Below are 19,445 nucleotides of genomic sequence, written 5' to 3' on the forward strand. Positions count from 1 at the left end.
CTTTTTAACTGTGGCCCACTTGTTTTGCAGGCAAGAAATGGGTCGCCAGCAGTTGAAAACCACCTTCTTTGTCATTTTATTAAGGGGCATTAATTATGAATCATGCAATATGTCGTAGGACATGATTTATGAAGTAGTGCATTATTTTCAGGACCAAAGCATTTTCTCTAACAATGGGTAGAATTTAGTATAGTGACACAGGTTGAGTCCACAGGTCCCTCTGAGTAAAGAAGTTCCTCCTCATCTCAATCTTGGAGAACGCTTATTTTTTAAACTGTGCCCCCTAGTTCTAGATTCCCCCAGGAGAGGAAACATTCTCTCAGCATATATCCTTTCAAACCCTTTTAGAATCTTATAAGTTTCAATAAGATCATCGCTCATTCTTCTAAATTCAAATTGAGCACAACCTGCTCAAAGTTCCCTCATCCCAGGGATAATGACCTTGAAGTACCTCTATTATGAGCCTAATGAACCAGCAGGCAGGTACCATACGTCACCTCATTTCTGCCATTGATTAAATGGTGGTCAATTTTACCACTGGTGAAATTGGGCCTTGCAGACTTCCCCATGATTATGTGGATCTGCCTGCCATCTAGCGTGCTCTGGTGGGCTCCATTATATTTCGGGCCAAAATTTACAAAACTGTAAAATATTGTGCTTTAAATCTTTTATAGATGATATTTTGTTGACAAAGGTACACTGGTCCAAATCTTGCAGCCAGAAAGCAATGGTGGTCATTTTTGACGTACAAAGGTCCAGCAAAATGTGTGGCATGGCTTTCCCCTTTCTGTTCGCAGTTTAAATCTAGCACCAAGCCAAAGGGATCTCTTGCCACGTGGAACAGTGAAGACAACAGGTGGGTAAGCAACAAATCCCAATGAAGTATTTGCACATAATGATCCAAGCAGTTAAAAGCGTTTAATATTTCACATTAATATTTTGAACTGTGAAAGAAATGGTAATGATTTGATTCAGACTGAAGCAAAAATAAAGAGAAACAAACTTAATTTTTTTTAAAAATTGTGTATTTTTTTTAGTCATTATGGAAAAAATTTGACATTCCACAAACAGAAAATTAGCTTCTCAGGGCTAGTGAGGATGTTTAGCAGCAATTGTGAAGTTTAGTATAATGTTAAAAACACAGCTATCAACAAGGTGTAACTATTTTAAGGGTTCTTACTGCATGATCAACAGCATAAGAATGGAAGTTCTCATCAATTCATACAATTTCCCATTATTTGCAATCTTGGGATACGTTAATAGTGCACCCTCTGGAGAAGTAATAATAATCTTTATTGTCACAAGTAGGCTTACATTAACACTGCAATGAAGTTACTGTGAAAAGCTCCCAGTCGCCACATTCCGGCGCCTGTTCAGGTATACAGAGGGAGAATTCAGAATGTCCAATTCACCTAACAAGCACGTCTTCGGGATTTGTGGGAGGAAACCGGAGCACCCGGAGGAAACCCACGCAGACACGGGGAGAACGTGTAGACTCCGCACAGACAGTGACCCAAGCCTGGAATTAAAACTGGGACCCTGGCGCTGTGAAGCAGCAGTGCTAACCACTGAGCTACCGTGCCGCCCAGTGTAGAGTCACTGACAGCAACTACTGGATTTCTGTAATATTATGTAGATCTGTAGACTCTCAAAGTTGCTGACAGTTTTAGTGGAGTAATGATCGCAAACACTGATGGTTTTGTCACCATTTCCACCAGAAATTCTTCATTGTTTACTATTATTAGAAATGTGCTATCAGAAAAACTGAGATTAAATACAAGTATGTTGGAAACAGCTACTCTTGAGTATTAAATAAATTAAAACCAAATGTGTTAATCAGAATAAGGGATGTGTAATCTAGCTTCATTTTTGGTTCAACTTTTAATAAACTAACATAAATCCATCAAGTTAAATCAGGACTAATAAAATAGGGATCAAAATACACACATGCAATTTTGTTTCAGCTCCATATTTTCTAATCCACTCTGGTTTTAGCTCAAATAATTCTGTGTGTAAAATGGACTAAATATTACCATTTTACCTGAGACAAGGCCCGGCATAATCCAACCTACCAATTTCAGATTAACTCCGATTTCAGTCTCAGATTTCTGCGCATTAAATAATCAAAGAAATTTTATGTTTTGATCAATTACTGTTGATTTAATTAAAAAATATCATAAACGAATGCCTCATAACATACCTTCATAAATGGTTCTAGTCTTCTCAAAAAATTTCACTGAGTTCCTTGAAACAGATGTTTTCCCTTCTACACAGGAACTTTTCACGGACCCTAGAGAGCAAGATGGTAACTGATTCCTGAAGTAAAACTTTAATCTTTTGAATGAACTTACAGTCACATTCACACAGTACCGAAGATAAAACATTCCTTTGAGTTGTTTTGGTAAGCACTGAATGATGTTTTTAAACTGTATTTTATCTTGATTCCCATCTCTTTTCCTTCCTCTAAGAATGCCTCACACTAGCAATTTCCACCTCTTGCTAGAGTCAGATGATTTGAATGACACCATTGTCTACAAATATCACCAATTCCACTTTCAAAATAATGATTAGAAGCCATCTTTGCAGTGAGCAAATTATTTTGGTTTTCCCCCATCCCATTCAAAATGGAGTATGCTTCATTCTACCTATTAGGTTGCTGGGAATTGGTGAAACTCTGTCAGTGTCAGGTGAACTCAAGTAATAGGGGGGGATTAGCAGTGTAGTAAATTGTTAATGGGTAGGCTGCCAAGCTCTTATAATTTAAAATATATAACAGTAATACATTACTCAATTGGATTATGATGTCTCTTTGTTGACATATCTCCTTAAAATCATTAATGTATCATTATTATGCACTCACATACCACATACAAATTGATGTCCAAAAATGATGAAGCTTGACAAATGCAGAACTGTCCCCTTTTAACATGGATAGTCAACATTTGCAGCCCTGCTCATGCTCTCTGTGCTTGCATTAAGAAATTAGTGGAGTTGAAATAGCTCTCCTCAGTCCTTCTATTCTTGCCTCTGATGGCACATATACTCCACAAGCTGCACTCCTCCTTGGATCGTGTTACTGGTGTTAATGTCTTTAATTAGTGCTTTGTATCCTGCAGGTGTTAACTCTCACATGAATGGGAGTTTTCATTTCCAGCATACAGAGGCCACAATTCAAGCAAGTAGCATGCAAAAAGGAGGAGTCCAGTAGAGGACCAAGGGACTGGGGTAGAAGTGTGTGTGGGAAAATTGTTGCTCGGGGTGGTGGTGGAAAGAAAGAATTATGAAGAGTGTGGAGGAGAATGGAAGGGAAAGGGAGGGGGAAGAATGCAGAGCGAGTGAAGGTAAGGTGAGGAGTGGGGACAGGCTGCAAGGGAATGGATGGGTAAGGATAATATAATGATCTTTCTTGTCACAAGTAGGCTTACATTAACACTGCAATGAAGTTACTGTGAAAAGCCCCGAGTCACCACATTCCGGCACCTGTTCAGGTATACAGAGGGAGAATTCAAAATGTCCAAATTATCTCACAGCATGTCTTTTGGGACTTGTGGGAGGAAATCGGAGCACCCGGAGGAAACCCACGCAGAGATAGGGAGAACATGCAAACTCCGCACAGACAGTGACCCAAGCCAGGAATCGAACCTGGGACCTGGTGCTGTGAAGCAACAGTGCTAACCACTGTGCTACCGTGCTGCCCATAGAGTGCATGGCTGAGGGAGAGGGTAAATTGCATGGTTAAGTAGAATGACTAGGGAAGGGACAAAGGAGTGCAAGAGGAATGGAAAAATTAATGGCATTGCAGGAGTTAAATGGATGGCAATAAATAGGAAAAAAACGAGTGGTAAAATGAGACAGAAAGCTGTAAAATATGAAAGCTGTATTTTCACACGGGTGATAAAATAATTTCCAGCATGCCAAAATGAACTGGGGAGCAACTTGGGCTGTTTGGGAATGGCAAGGTGGAGGACCAGCTTGAATTGATGAAGAAGATGCCAGTATTAAATGGGAAGGCTAGAGAAGATTGTGTTGCGGCAGAGGACTCTCCTATGACGTGTTTTTTGGCGGCGGTGGGACGAGCACCTCCATTGTGGGGCGGCAGGATCTTTTGGTCCTGATGCTGTCAATGGGATTTCCCATTGAATTCACAACATGCCACTGGGAAATCAGTGGCAGGGGTTTGCTGTCGGCGGGGCAGGAAGATCCCGTAGGTTAGAACAGCTAGAAATCCCTTCCAATGTTTCTGTGAATAGGTGGGGAATTGAATGAGTTTCTGAAACGTATCTGCAGAATATAGGGTATCGCTGCTTACTGGGACAACGGAGATTAAATGTGAGCGTGTGACTTAAAAATGTTCAAACATTCACTTGTTAAAACCATGCCTTACTTTATTGATGATTATTACAGTAATGCTATAGTGCGAGTAAGTTGTGTTGTCAGAAAGTCAAATGACTCATTAACTTGAGGTACACTCCACCTAAAGTGAAATCATTAATCAACTAGTCAATCAACTAATCTTAAAACTACTCAGAGAAATCTTATTGTGATTCTTAAGTTTATCTACCTTATGACACTGCAGAAATATTTTCCTTGAGGAGTATCAGACATGTTGATGATGGTTAATAAAGATAACAGTCTCAATGATGCACAAATAAAAAATCCAACAAATGCAATAATAAAACTACAAATACAGCAATAAAACTATGTGGTATTTTATCAGGTTAAATTCCACTAAACACAAATTTAGGGATCGAGAGTTGGTTTATGTAATTTGGGGGAGAATTCTGACTGTATAATGCACCCAATTAAGTGATTCCAAAGAATGCGTATATTTAAGCACTAAAATTATGTTTCAACAGAATCAGCATTTTTATAATAATAATCAATAAATTAATTTATCATCAAATGTTAAGTTGTAGCACCCATCACAATTAACAAAACTACTCACAACTCTGGTGTCATATTTGACCTAGATGAGCTTCCAATTACATACCTATGGGATCACTAATACTGTTGATTTCCATCTCCGAAACAATTCCCAATTCCCTTCCTGCCTCAGCTCAGCTGTTGTAATTGTTTATCAATTATGTTTAATTATATGTACATGGAGGGTATTAATTGGGGTTTCACCTGAGTCCATAGAGACATTTCCTGAAACTGTGTGGTTGATTTAGGAAACATACGCATGTCTCACTCTGTAAATAAATGCAAGACTGCTCCATATCATCCATCACCAACTATTTTCTGCAAAAGAACAATCTGTTTCCGAAACCCCCATCCAAACTTTTTTTAACCTGTAAACTTGACTTCTCCAGTGTCCTCTTGGCCAGCCTTCCACTTTCTACCTCTGTAAACTGAAGTAATTCAAAACTCTGCTATCTATTGTTGTGTTCTGTGTTATAACTGTTGTACACAGAACATCTAGTTGTTTAACTAGAAAGGTGATTTGTTAACAAACATGTGGAAAGATAACTAACAAACTGTAATACAGACGACGGCTACTAAATGAATTCAGTGAATTCTCCTGGAGCTATTCGAAGCATGACTATCCTCTTGCCGCTGGACTCCACCATGGGATTAGTTGCTTGTGGCGCTTTTGCCATAGTAACTGCTTTTGGATCGTCTGCTGTGCAGGCTGACTCTGGCTCTTCTGCCACCATAGCTGATTTTGGACCCTTAGCTGGATCAAGGAGCTTTGGTTGATCCATGGTTGTGTCCGCACGCTGAGTTGCATGCCCATCACCTGGTGAAATGTCCAGTGTCGGCATATTTTTGGATGATTGCGCAGTTGCAGTCAAGTCTGCAACTTCAGGAACAATCTGCAAACCCAGTGTCTGGGTGGGATCAATGTCCCAAACGTTAGGTGTTGCTTCTTCATTTTATGTTTGAGCCCCAATTGGTGGTTCATCCTCACTTGATATGGCAATATATGGTTCGTCTTTTGCTGGAGAGCCGATTAGTGGCTCATCCTCATCTAACATGATGCTATATGCTTTGTCTTTCTTTGTGGAACTGCACGGAGATGCATCTATCTGCTCTTCTAGCACGTCTTTTGGTGGAATGGCCTCGAGTATTGGAGAGTCCGCTGCAGGAACCATTTTGCTGGCATGAGATGATTCACCGTATGTCTCTGGAGCCGGTTTCTCCAGGATGGTGATTATTTCTCCAGTTACCAGTCTGTTCGCAGTTGGGTTGCTCTCGTCTGATGTGTCTGCTACTACAATCTCACTTTCAGCCCCTTCATACACCATCTTAGAGCTTTCACACTTATCGTTGTCCTGCGCAGACTTGATGCCCCTTGTGATCACCTCGTCACTCCCGCCAAATAAACTGAATAGACTTTCATAGTCTTCCTCTTCTGCCTCATCATCTGATTCTTCTCATCTTTCCTCATCGTAATCGTTGTCATCGTAATAATCACCCTCGTAATCATCATCATCGTAATGATCATCATCGTCATCATCATCTTCTCCTGTGAAGTATAACAGTGCTAGTGGAATTATGTGTTCATGCAAGAAGTTACCAATTTACAAGTCATCAGTGAGTCTTGTTGCAGAACCTTCATCCTGCTACATGCTCTGGAACTTCAGGACGATTAAAGAAATTGAAGAAAGAGTCATTTGGTACAATTTTCGGAACGGTTCTACGAGTGGCTTGACCCTTATGCTTCTACTTCGTTTTAATGGTTTTCAATGTGACATTTTTTTCATTCTTTTAGTCGATCCGGCATCCTGTGCAGCCCGTGATTTGAAAGACGAAAAAGTCTGACCCATCTGGTATGTTTTTGTCAGTACCTCGTTTGTGAAATACTCATTTGGCTCAAACTTGAACTCCAGAGTAAATCTCATTGGCTTTTCAGGATCTGAAAGTTTTACATTTACATCTTGCAGGTGCTTTAGGATAGGTTCATCATGCTCCTGTATCATGCTACTGAGCAAATCTTCATTTTTGAAGACTGTCAACCAGAATTCTGGTTTATTTTCCTCCACTTTGACTTTTGCTTGCATCTCATTGGATAACTGTGCCATTATATCTCGTTGCCAGTTGCATTGATCCTCTGTCGCAGCGCTGCCTGGAATGTACAGCCACTCAACTAGGTTCAGGGGCACATGCATTCGCTCCTATGATGGACTCAGGTTCCATGTCCATAATGGAGAACGGTATGATGTGACTTCTGTTGTGTACCCATGCTTCGAGTTCACACACGCCCAGTGTCACAATCTCATTCCCATTGTAATCTTTCAGCAGTCTTGTTTGATTTTCTGTTTAGATAGTTTTTTGAAGAATAAAGGGATTAAGGGTTATGGTGTTCGGCCGGAAAGTGGAGCTGAGTCCACAAAAGATCAGCCATGATCTCATTGAATGGTGGAGCAGGCTCGAGGGACCAGATGGCCTACTCCTGCTCCTAGTTCTTATGTTCTTATTAACCCACAGCCAGTGCAAATCGGACAAATTGAGGAGGTTGGCCCTCGCTTCTGTGTCGAGTTTGCATTTTATCAATGTGGCATTCAGCATCACTGGAATTGTCCATCTGTATTAAATGGTATCAGCTTCACCAGCACTATTTTCACAACAGATCAGTAAGATTTCTTCACCTTTCATATTCAGACTCATCGTGTCCTTGGTCGAAATCAGATCAATGAAAAACTGTTTTTCAAGGAACATCTCATCGACTGCATTGACTGATCCTGTTTGGTCCACTGTGGGATGCGAAAAGCATTGTTTCGCAAAATGATTTGTACGGGCTCACTTGGAACATACTTTCCCAAATCATAGAATTTACAGTGCAGAAGGAGGCCGTTCGGCCCATCGAGTCTGCACCAGCTCTTGGAAAGAGCACCCGACCCAAGGTCCACACCTCCACCCTATCCCCATAACCCAGTAACCCTACTCAACACTAAGGGCAATTTTGGACACTATGGGCAATTTAGCATGGCCAATCCACCTAACCCGCACTGGACTGTGGAGCACCTTGAGGAAACCCACGTACACACGGGGAGAATGTGCAGACTCCGCACAGTGACCCAAGCCGGGAATCGAACCTGGGACCCTGGAGCTGTGAAGCAATTGTACTATCCACAATGCTACCATGCTAGCGTGCTGCGGGACATTGCCATGACCCATGTCGATTGCTGCATCGCTGGCATAAGATAGTGGACCTGGTTGGCCGCTTAAAATGGCCGCCTGCACTGAGACCACCTTTTTTATTTAACTGCGTCACAATGCTTATGGTGCTGGCGTCATCTTCCAGATTGGTGGCAAAATGATTCAAGTTGAGCGTACAAATCTGCTGTGCAGCTATATCACTTGCATGGCATATCTTGACAGCATTTTCTTATTTCTGGCCTTCTTCCTTTAATGACCTCTCACAATTTTATTATTCGATATCCCGACCACTATCTGGTCGCGGATCATTGACGACTCTAAAGTACTATAATTGCACGACTGCCGTCTTCAGCCGCAAGTCGGTTACAAAGCTATCAAAAGATTTGCTGGCTTTTTGGGTATGCGTATGAAATATGTATCGTTCAAATGCTTTGTTTTTCTTCAGAGAGCAATGCCAATCAAAGTACTTTATTACTTAATCGAAGCTCTTGCTTTCCTCTTCGCTGTCGAACGCGAAGCTGTTGTATATTTCTATTGCTTGAGGACCTACTGTGAGCAGCAACGTAATACGCCTCTTGTCAGGCTATGCCTGCAGGCCAAGGGCTGCAACAGAGTCTAAATTGCTGCTTGAGAACATGCCAATTTTCATCTATGTTACTCGAGACTTGAAGCAGGTGGGGTGCCTTAAAACCTTCCATCTCTAACTTCAATCTTTCGTTGCATTGAGTACCAGATGGCCGTAGTTCACCAAGTCGGCGGAAGAATTTTCTCTTTTCGTTCTTCAGCCTATTTCGCCCTATCTTTTCCGTTGTTATCTTTAATTGTTCTCCACTCCTGGTACCCTGTTGTGTTCTGTGTTATAACTGCTGTAATTTAAAAATAAATAAATTTAGAGTACGCAATTAATTTTTTTGAATTAAGGGGCAATTTAGCGTGGCCAATCCACCCAACCTGCACATCTTTGGGTTGTGGGGGCAAAACACACGCAAACACGGGGAGAATGTGCAAACTCCACACGGACAGTGACCCAGAGCCGGGATTGAACCTGGGACCTCGGCGCCGTGATGCAGCAGTTCTATCTACTGCGCCACCGTGCTGCCTAATAACTGCTGTAATGATGTACACAGACCATCTAGTTGTTTAACTAGAAAGATGATTTATTAACAAACACGTGGAAAGACAACTAATGAACTATAATACAGACGATGGCTACTAAATGAATTCAGTGAATTCTCGTGGAGGCACCCTAAGCGTGACTGTCCTTTTGTATGCCCTACTACTAACTGGCGGGTGTCTTGAGTCACGTGATAGATCTCTATCGCCACCATCTGGTTCGAGGTCGCATTGCTAACTATATACACAACTGTGCAAAGGCATATCACCACACCTATGTTCTAACTCACAACACATTTAGTTCACCTACCACTCCTGATTGGCTCCTAATTGAATAACGTCTTGATTTTACAATTTTCATCCTTCTCTTCAAGTCTGACCATGGCCTCAACCCTTCTTATTGCTGTATTCTCCTCCAGCCCTGCAGCGCTCTGAAATACCTGCACTCTTTCAATTCTGGTCTCTTCAGCAATGATTTTAATCGCTCTACCACTGGCGGCCATGCTTTCAGCTGCCAAGACCCTAAGATCTGAAATACCTACTCAGTCTCCTTTCCTCCCTGAAGACGTAGCTTAAAACCTGCTTCTTTGACCAAGTTTTTGGTCACTTTCCCTAATATCTCCAATGTGACTTGGTGTCAATTTTGTTTGATAATGCTTCTGTGAAATGTCTTTGAATGTTTACCACACTAAGGTGCTACATAAATAGAAGTTGTTGTTGCTGGAAAATTATCAAAACACATTTTGAAAATGTAACTTGCCTAAATTAACAACAAATAGAATATTGTATGTAGGTGCAACTTAAATATTGAGAAATTCATGTCCCACTGCACTTCTATTGTATCTGTCTTGTTTGACATATTGAACCATTTGCATTTTATAGATGAAATAAATAAATTGCAGATCATTATCAATAAATTAATAAAAGTCCTGAAATGCGAAAGCAATAAAAGGGACTGGATCTATCGTCTATTGATTTTTTTTATTCAGCAATTATTCAGGGCTGCTTTTCACATGTATATTTTGAATTGTCAGCATTTTGAGCTCTTCAGCTTTGCAAGGTTTTTGGATTGGAATGTATGAAAATGGTTATGAATGTAGAATACATTTCCTGTTATATGCATTGATGAACAGGCAACTCAAAATTCATCAGCAAATATGGCAACAATACTTGCTCGCAGTTATATTATCTAGTTTTTCCAATAGTATTTCACTGTACAATATCAGCCTGTATAATCAGATGCCAATTTATGGCAATTCCAATTGAGTAGTGCAATACTATGCATACATAGTATTCTGAGCTCCAATTCATGGCCAGCCTAACATTACATAAAAACCTGTGCTGCTAGGTGATGAAATAGTTTCTACTGCAGTCAGCTCCACTTAAAAGCAGGTAGGATTTTCTGCTCCAAAACTGCTAATAGCTGAAATCACCCTTGTTGCTAGTTCAGATGTTGTGAATTGATGTAAATATGTAAAAATTATTCTTATACAACCATTTGGTTTTAAGGAGAGTAAACATTAGAATATAAGAGTGTTCCACTAGAGCTGTATAAGACACTAGTTAGGTCAGTGATGCAGTGCTGTGTTACAATTCTGGTCACCACATCACGTTAAGGATATGATTACACTAGAGAGGGAACAGAGGAGATTTACAAGGATTGCCAGGACTGGAGAATTTGGGGTATGAGGAAAGACTGCATAAGCTAATAAAAGCAAATTACTGTGGATGCTGGAATCTGAAACAAAAACAGAAAATACTGGACGCTCTCAGCAGATCTGACAGCATCTGTGGAAAGAGATGGGAACTATCGTTTCGAGTCCGGATGAATGTTTGACAAAGCTGCATAGGCTGAGATTACTTTCTTTGGAAGGCTGAGGGAGGATTTAATCGAGGTACATTAAATTATGAAGGTCTGGATAATGTGAATTAGGAAAGATTTATTCCACTCGCAGGGATTGATAACTAGGGAACATAGATTCCAAGTAATTAGTGGACGGTTTAGAAATAAATGGAGGAGAATGTTTTTCATTCAGAGGATGGTTGGGGTTTGTAATTCACTGCTTGAAGGGGTGTTGGAGTTAGAAACTCCCATTGTACTTAAAAAATATTTGGATAAGCACTTGAAGGCCATGGACTCGGATTTGCAAAGTGGAATCCTGAACAGCTCTTTTTCAGCTGGAACTGACTTGATGTGTTGAGTCACCACTTCCTGTGCTGTAAGTTTCTTTGATTCAAAAATGGAAATTTAAGTATAATCTTATCTCTCATCCTTATGTTCACTTGTCATTTCACTTGCATAAACAGGTAAATTACCCTCTTAATATGCATTTTGTAATCAGCCACTAATCAGATATCTCATAATGACCAACTATGTGATTTCTGTCCTTCTGATGGAAACTGTACAGTGTCCTCACTCGGTATTTCCCTCCTTCGCTTGACTTGGGATTAGGTGCTCACCATATGGGTTCTAATGGATGTGAATTTGTGTCCTCGCCCTCACAACATGCAATGCATGCATGCTGTGCCGGTATATCACAATTGCAAAAAAATAATTAAAATTACATCTGTTTAGCCACCTCAATGTGAAAATCTTTGGACATAAAATCAGAAAGTTGACACATTCCTCTCATTTTTTCATGTAATAGACAATGAACCTAGTTCAAGTTGCATGGGCTACATGTCATTAATGCTAGAGACTATAAGGAAACCTTGTAACAAAGGCACATGCTTTAGCGAAACAAAACAACTGTATGAGGAAAAAGAAATCAAAGAACGAGTAAACATGGGACAATTTTCTTTTCGCAGCCTGTTTCAAAATGTGATTAGTAGAGTGGCAGCAACAGAGTGTTTCTCTTTTGAGTTATGGGGCAAAATAAAGAGGGGGGATAACATTAAAATATAAATACAATTCTTATCCTTTCCAGAAATTTGAGGCCCAATTTTAACTTATTCTCTCCACAAACCCTGTGCTTGAAGCAAATGGGGAATGTGTAGTATTAAAAACTAAACATTAAGTTACTCACCGCATTTGCATCAACTTCTCACCTTTACATTTGTTAAAAAGTTTTCTTAATGGGCCAGAAGGAGCAGGTGTGATTCCTAGTTCCTTCTACCACTTATCTGACTATAACAAACCATTCCCACTCGCCTGACCTCCAGTGTAGGCCTAAGGTTACTGAAATTATGTATTTAAATGAGGCTTGAGAGTCAAAGTAACTCACAGCCTCATTAAAATTACACTTAATTCTCACAATAAGTCCGATTCTTATAAAGGGAATACTTTTATCTAACCTGAGATTGTGGAAGATACAAGCGTCAGAATTGTGAATATTATTAAACACTTTGGATTCATTTCCTGGCACCCTCTATGCTGGCACTGAACAGAAAACGGCACATCTGAAATGTGCTATGCCTATTCAGATACAATTGGCTGTAAAGCCTACAATGTTCCTATTGAGTACATTGTACAATCTAAATTTTGAAGTTACAAGTTTTATGCACACAAATCATTTCTAGAAAATACATCAATAAGGAAAAAGCTAATATCCGCAAACCAGAAATTTTGTTGTGCAGCATCCTATGCATTCTTAAGAGAAACTGCTTGCACTTCATTGATTCTACTCTCCTCTCCATGTGGAGTTTTATTATATTAAAATATGTTGTACTTTAGAACAAAGTTGAATGGATAGAATGCACTATTTTACAGATGTTAGAGATTCGCTAGTTATAACTCATGGGCAAGGATGTCAAAATAAGTGACTTCTTTTATAGAAACATACAAAACACAAAATTCAAGAAGATTAAAAATAAAGAGGGAAAAATGAAAAAAAAGTTAGAGATGAGCAAAGAGTCATCTGACCATAAAAAGACATGGCATGGAGCTCTTAGGGGACATTTATCTTGGCTTTGAAATTAATATATTTCTGTGCAACATATTCCCCTTATGGAGCCCCAAATAGCCACTTACTTTGTTTGGTTCAGTTTAGTTCACCACAGTTTGGTGGAATTTGCTCATCCCCAACATATGTAACCTGAAAAAACAAACTGTCAGCTTTCGCCTACCGTACCGAGATCAGTCTTAAGATCTGTCGGCAGACTTAACTTTCTTGGTCCTTTTACTGAAACAACAGAAAGAAAACAAAAGGCAGCAGTTAATACTAGAAAACAAAATTTACAAGATAGTGTGGAAAAAATGTGTACGAAGATTGTAATGTTGGATAAAAAGGCAGCAGCACTGGACAAACTGGGATCGGATGCTCAACGTATCAATCAGCAAATTGTATTGTTCAAGACGACAGACTGGGCTTCTAATGTGTGAATTCATACAGTAGATTTTACATGGGATCTCAAACCATTCAGGCATTTGCTGTTTTCTCATCAGGAATCTTTAGAAAATGCCAAAATGTTAGGGTTGAATATCTGAAATGTTCAATCTATAGATATTGGTCCCATTTTTATAGTGTTAGCAAAATAACCTTTTAATACCCCATAAAGAATTAAATTACAGCTTCAAAATGTAGAGTTGCTTGATTTTATGGAACTAAGGGAAAAGATGAAGAATACAGTAATGCTTCAATGGCCTTCAAAAATAAAAAAGATACAGAATTTGAAAACAGAATTAATTAACACACTGCAGCACGCATACGGATATCTTTGTTCTGAATGTGATCAGCAACGTAGTGATATGATATTGCACAATAATGATTTCTCAAACAAATACAAGCACTTCTGAGCACTATATATGTTAGTCACAATATCCTTTCTTGTGAACGAATCACAAACCAATATTGATGATTAATTTTGCAACATGATCTTCATTTTAACGTGAAATCCTTAGTCGTTTTATGAATATGATTAAATATGTTAGTTGTTCCATATTCATATAGATGCATGTGCAAACAAAAGACAATTTAGGTGCCCTCTTGCAGAAGAATGACTGTATACTTTCCAATGGGGAGAGGAAATGAAAATATGTGCCAAAAAGCAATTTGCTGAGTGACATACACTCATTTGTGTATGAAATTGAAGATCCTCAATATTGGTTAAAAGAAATACTTCTGTTGCATAGTTCAGTATGAAATTAAGATTATATTGGAAGATTATTAACAAGATGAATAAAACATGTTCATTACTATCAAAAAGGATCTATGAAGATCTATTATTTCAAGATATATGTTTTAAAAAAATAAAAATTTAGAGTACCCAATTTTTCTTTCCAATTAAGGGGCAATTTAGCATTGACAATCTACCTACCCTGCACATCTTTGGGTTGTGGGGGTGAGACCCACACAGACACAGGAAGAATGTGCAAACTTCACACAGACAGTAATCCGAGGCCGAACCCGGATCCTCGGCCCCGTGAGCAGTAGTGCTAACCAGTCCCAAAAAATGGTCCGATGTCCCAGATATCTAATGCCTTCCCTTTTGCACCATCTCTCCAGCCACACATTCATTTAGACCAACTTCCTATTTCTATACTGGCGTGTGGCACCCAAGGTAATCCAGAGATTACTACCTTCTAGGTCCTTTAAAAAAAATCTATTTCCTGGCTCCTGAAATTCTGCTTGCAGGACCTCTTCACTTTTTTTTTTGCCTATGTCATTGGTATCAATGTGTACAACTATATCTGTCTGTTTGCGCTCCCCCTTCAGTGTGCCCTGCAGCCGTTCAGTGACATCCCTGACCCTGGCACCAGGGAGGGAACATACCACCCTGGTGTCTCTTTTGCGGCCGCAGAAATGCCTGCCTGCTCCCCTGACAAATGAAACCCCTACCACTATAGCCCTGCCATTCTTCCTCCTCCCCTCTAGTGCAATAGAGCCACCCATGGTGCCATGAAGTTGGTTGCTACTACTTTCTCGTATACAGTCATTGCCCCCAACAGTATCCAAAATAGTATATCTGTTAGAAAGGGGATAGCCACAGGGGGCTCCTGCACTACCTGCCTTCCTCTACTCTGCCTGGTGGTCACCATGCCCTTTCTGTCTGTTCAATCCTCACCTGCGGTGTGACCACCTCACTGAACATGCTATCTATGAGCTGCTCTGCATCGCGGATGCTCCACAGTGCACCCTTAGAACCAGCTCCGAAATGCAGTTAGCCAGTAGCTGTAGTTGGACATACTTCCTGCACACGTGGTCAACCAGGAACAACTGAAGCTTCCAGGATTTGCCACATAGCACAGCAGTAGTATTTCATGTGTGCAAGCTTCATCACTTAATTTACTCCCTTTTTAACAAAAAAAAGCTTACATAAGAATACTATTAACTTACCTCCCTCAATTTAACTTAATTACTTATATACTTTATCATAATAACCCTGAATTTCACTTACTTGTATTGCTTCTCAGTTAATCCCTTCCTCCTAAAAAAAACACTTTTTAAACTCACGACTGCTTCACTGTGAAGCTGACTGCAAGGTCAATGAAACCAAGAATCTAACCTTAATGTTTATGAAACTCAGCTGCGTTCCGCTCCTGCCTGACTGAGCTACTCACTTAGTCTTTTTTTTTCCCCTCTCGTTGTTTTAAACTCTGAAACACCTGCTCTCCTCGTGCAGTTTTAAACACTGAAAACACCCGGAAACACTGAATACACCCGGCTCTCCTCGCGCTGTTTTGAACTCTGAAACTCCCGCTCTCCTCGCACTGTTTTAAACACTACAACACCTGGTTCTCCGCACGCTGTTTTAAACACTGCAACACCCGGCTCTCCTCACGCTGTTTTAAACACTGAAAACACCCAGCTTTTCTCGCGCAGTTTTAAACGCTGAAACACCTGGCTCTCCTCGCGCTGTTTTAAACACTGAAAACACCCGGCTCTCCTCACGCTGTTTTACACATTGAAAACACCCGGCTCTCCTCACGCTGTTTTAAACACTGAAAACACCCGGCTCTCCTCACGCTGTTTTAAACTCTGAAACTCCCGCTCTCCTCGTGCTGTTTTAAACACTGCGACGCTCGGCTCTCCTCACGCTGTTTTAAACACTGCAACACCCGGCTCTCCTCACGCTGTTTTAAACACTGTGACGCTCGGCTCTCCTCACGCTGTTTTAAACGCTGAAAACACCCGGCTCACATCACGCTGTTTTAAACACTGAAAACACTTGATTCTCCTCTTGCTGTTTTAAACACTGCAACACCCGGCTCTCCTCACGCTGTTTTAAACTCTGAAACTCCCGCTCTCCTCGTGCTGTTTTAAACACTGCGACGCTCGGCTCTCCTCACGCTGTTTTAAACACTGCGACGCTCGGCTCTCCTCACGCTGTTTTAAACACTGCAACACCCGGCTCTCCTCACGCTGTTTTAAACTCTGAAACTCCCGCTCTCCTCGCGCTGTTTTAAACACTGCGACGCTCGGCTCTCCTCACGCTGTTTTAAACTCTGAAACTCCCGCTCTCCTCGCGCTGTTTTAAACACTGTGACGCTCGGCTCTCCTCACGCTGTTTTAAACGCTGAAAACACCCGGCTCACATCACGCTGTTTTAAACACTGAAAACACTTGATTCTCCTCTTGCTGTTTTAAACACTGCAACACCCGGCTCTCCTCTCGCTGTTTTAAACACTGCAACACCCGGCTCTCCTTTTGTTGTTTTAAACATTGAAAACACCCACTCTCCTCTCGCTGTTTTAAACACTGAAAACAACCGGCTCTCCTCACGCTGTTTTAAACACTGAAAACACCCGGCTTTCCTCTCGCTGTTTTAAACACTGAAAACACCCGGTTCTCCTCTTGCTGTTTTAAACACTGCAACACCCGGCTCTCCTCGCGCTGTTTTAAACACTGAAAACACCCGGCTCTCCTAGCGCTGTTTTAAATACTGAAAACAACCGGCTCTCCTGGCGCTGTTTTAAACACTGCAACACCCGGCTCTCCGCTCGCTGTTTTAAACACTGCAACACCCGGCTCTCCGCTCGCTGTTTTAAACACTGCAACACCCAGCTCTCTTCTTGTTGTTTTAAACATTGAAAACACCCACTCTGCTCTCGCTGTTTTAAACACTGCAACACTCGGCTCTCCGCGCGCTGTTTTAAACACTGAAAACAACCGGCTCTCCTCGCGCTGCTTTAAATATTGCAACACCTGGCTCTCCTCGCCCTGTTTTAAACACTGAAAACAACCGGCTCTCCTCGCGCTGTTTTAAAAAAAAAAATTCAGAGTACCCAATTCATTTTTTCCATTTAAGGGCCCATTTAGCGTGGCCAATTTACCTAACCTGCACATCTTTGGTTGTGGGGGCGAAACCCACGCAAACACGGGGAGAATGTGCAAACTCCACACGGACAGTGACCCAGAGCCGGGATCGAACCTGGGACCTCGGCGCCGTGCGGCAGCAGTGCTAACCACTGCGCCATCATACTGCCCTCTCCTTGCGCTGTTTTAAACACTGAAAACACCCGCTCTCCTCACGCTGTTTTAAACTGTGAAACTCGCGTCTCACCACTCACTGTTTTATGTTATCAGCATACATATGAAAACTAAGGTTGGGATTTTCGAGCCCCCCCATGGCAGCAGAGGAGGTTTCCCATTGGCTGCCAACAGGATCTTCTGCTCCCATCAATGTTTACGCCGTTTTGTACGTCCCGTCCACCCAATCAGTAGGATTGGAAAAGGCCAGAAAATGCCACCCTAACAATGTGTTTTGGATGATGTCGCTGGGGAGCAGCATGTTATAAAATCATAGAAGCCCTACAGTGCAGAAGGAGGCCATTCAGACCATCACATCTACACCGACACTCTGAAAGAGCACTGTACCCAGGCACATTCCCCAGCCCTCTCCCCATAACCCCACCTAACCTGCACATCTTTCTGTGAGAGGAAACTAGAGCACCCGGAGCAAACCCACGCAGACACGGGGAGGACGTGCAAACTTCACACAGTCATCCAAGGCCAAAATCAAATCCAGGTCCCTGGCGCTGTGAGACAGCAGTGCTAGCCACTGTACTGTCCCATGTAGATGAGAAGCAGAAGAGGCCAAGCATAGATCCTTGGGGGTAGCAGAGGTAACAGTGTAGGAGCTGGATGAAAAGCCATTGCAAGTGATTCTATGGTTTTGATTAGATAGATGAAAATGGAACCAGGTGAGAGCAGATTCATCCAGCTAAATGACAATAGAGAAGCATTGCAGGATGATGGTGTGGATTTTGGAGAGGAAAGGGAGGTTGGAGATGGGATGGTAGTTTGCAAGAATGATGGGGGTCAATGATTGCAGATTTAAAGAAGAGAGTGATAACATTGAAGAGAGCGAACCAGTTACAATAAAGATTAATATGGAAACCAGGAGGGGAAGTTGGGTGGTCTGCAGTTTTGTGGGAATAAGATTGAGGAAGCAAGAGGTGGGTCTTATGGATGAAATGAGCTCAGGGGGACATGAGGGACGAGGAAGATCTTAGAGAAACTAGAATAAAGAGATTCCAGTTCAGACTAGGGCAAGGGGGAGAATTAGAGGAAGTTTGGCCAGCTGGGCTAGGGGAAGAGAGGGATGCAGCAGCGGATGATTGGATGATCTTGATCTTAGTGGAAAAATGTCCATGAGTTCCTTTCTCATGGAGTTGAGGGGAAGAGGGAGAGGGGTTTAACAAGGCTGTCAGTAGTCCAAATAAAAAACTGAGGTTACCTTTGCATTCAAGGATCATTTTGCAATAGGGAGCAGTCTTAGCAGATGACAGCAGGGCCTAATACTGTTTTAAGCCAGATCAAACAGTGGATGGATAAAATAGATCGCCGTCATATCTATTCAAGTCTGTGTCCCTTAAATGAAAGGGTACAGAAATTGGCCACATGAACAAAATGGCCAGGGTGGGAGAGAGTAATAAATTTGTTGTGAACTAGGGCATCAAACTTGGAGGTAAAGGAGTGGTTGAACAAATCAGTCGCTGCAGAAATGAGGTGAACAGAGGGCCAAAAACTAGGCAGTTGGGATTTTGAATGAACAATTTTAAGTGAATGAGGGGAATATTTTTTTTTCCAGAGGTGGATACAGAAGGAGGTAGGCTTGGGTCATGGAAGAAGGTGCTGGATTCTCTGTTACTGAGACTAAGTGTTGATGCCGGGGCAGGATTCATTGACTTTCACGACAGCAAAACTGGCGTCGAACATGGACCGATTCAGTGACTGTGGAGGGGCTAGCACCAGCGCCATGTGGAACACAATCGATTCCAATAAAAAACGGTATGGGATTCGCCAGGTCCATGATTGACACTCGGGAGGCTGACAAGCTGCAGCCGC

The 19,445-nt window shown here is 41.5% G+C and overlaps 1 protein-coding gene across 5 annotated transcripts in view; it reads right to left on the bottom strand.

The window, feature by feature from the left end:
* stxbp5l (syntaxin binding protein 5L) overlaps positions 1-19,445 on the bottom strand; it is an 879,402-nt gene that overhangs the window by 89,678 nt on the left and 770,279 nt on the right. For 2 of the 5 annotated variants that reach the window (XM_072513708.1, XM_072513707.1), the window contains exons 20-21: positions 13,287-13,337; positions 2,201-2,290 (exon numbers count right to left, since the gene is read on the bottom strand). The exons of the other annotated variants lie outside the window; for them this stretch is intronic. In XM_072513708.1, coding sequence (XP_072369809.1) covers positions 2,201-2,290; positions 13,287-13,337 — 141 coding nt within the window. The remainder of the gene's footprint in view (positions 1-2,200; positions 2,291-13,286; positions 13,338-19,445) is intronic. 5 annotated transcript variants of the gene reach the window in all.

The sequence above is a fragment of the Scyliorhinus torazame genome, chromosome 8 (genome assembly GCF_047496885.1).
Source record: "Scyliorhinus torazame isolate Kashiwa2021f chromosome 8, sScyTor2.1, whole genome shotgun sequence".
Taxonomy (NCBI): Eukaryota; Metazoa; Chordata; class Chondrichthyes; order Carcharhiniformes; family Scyliorhinidae; genus Scyliorhinus; species Scyliorhinus torazame.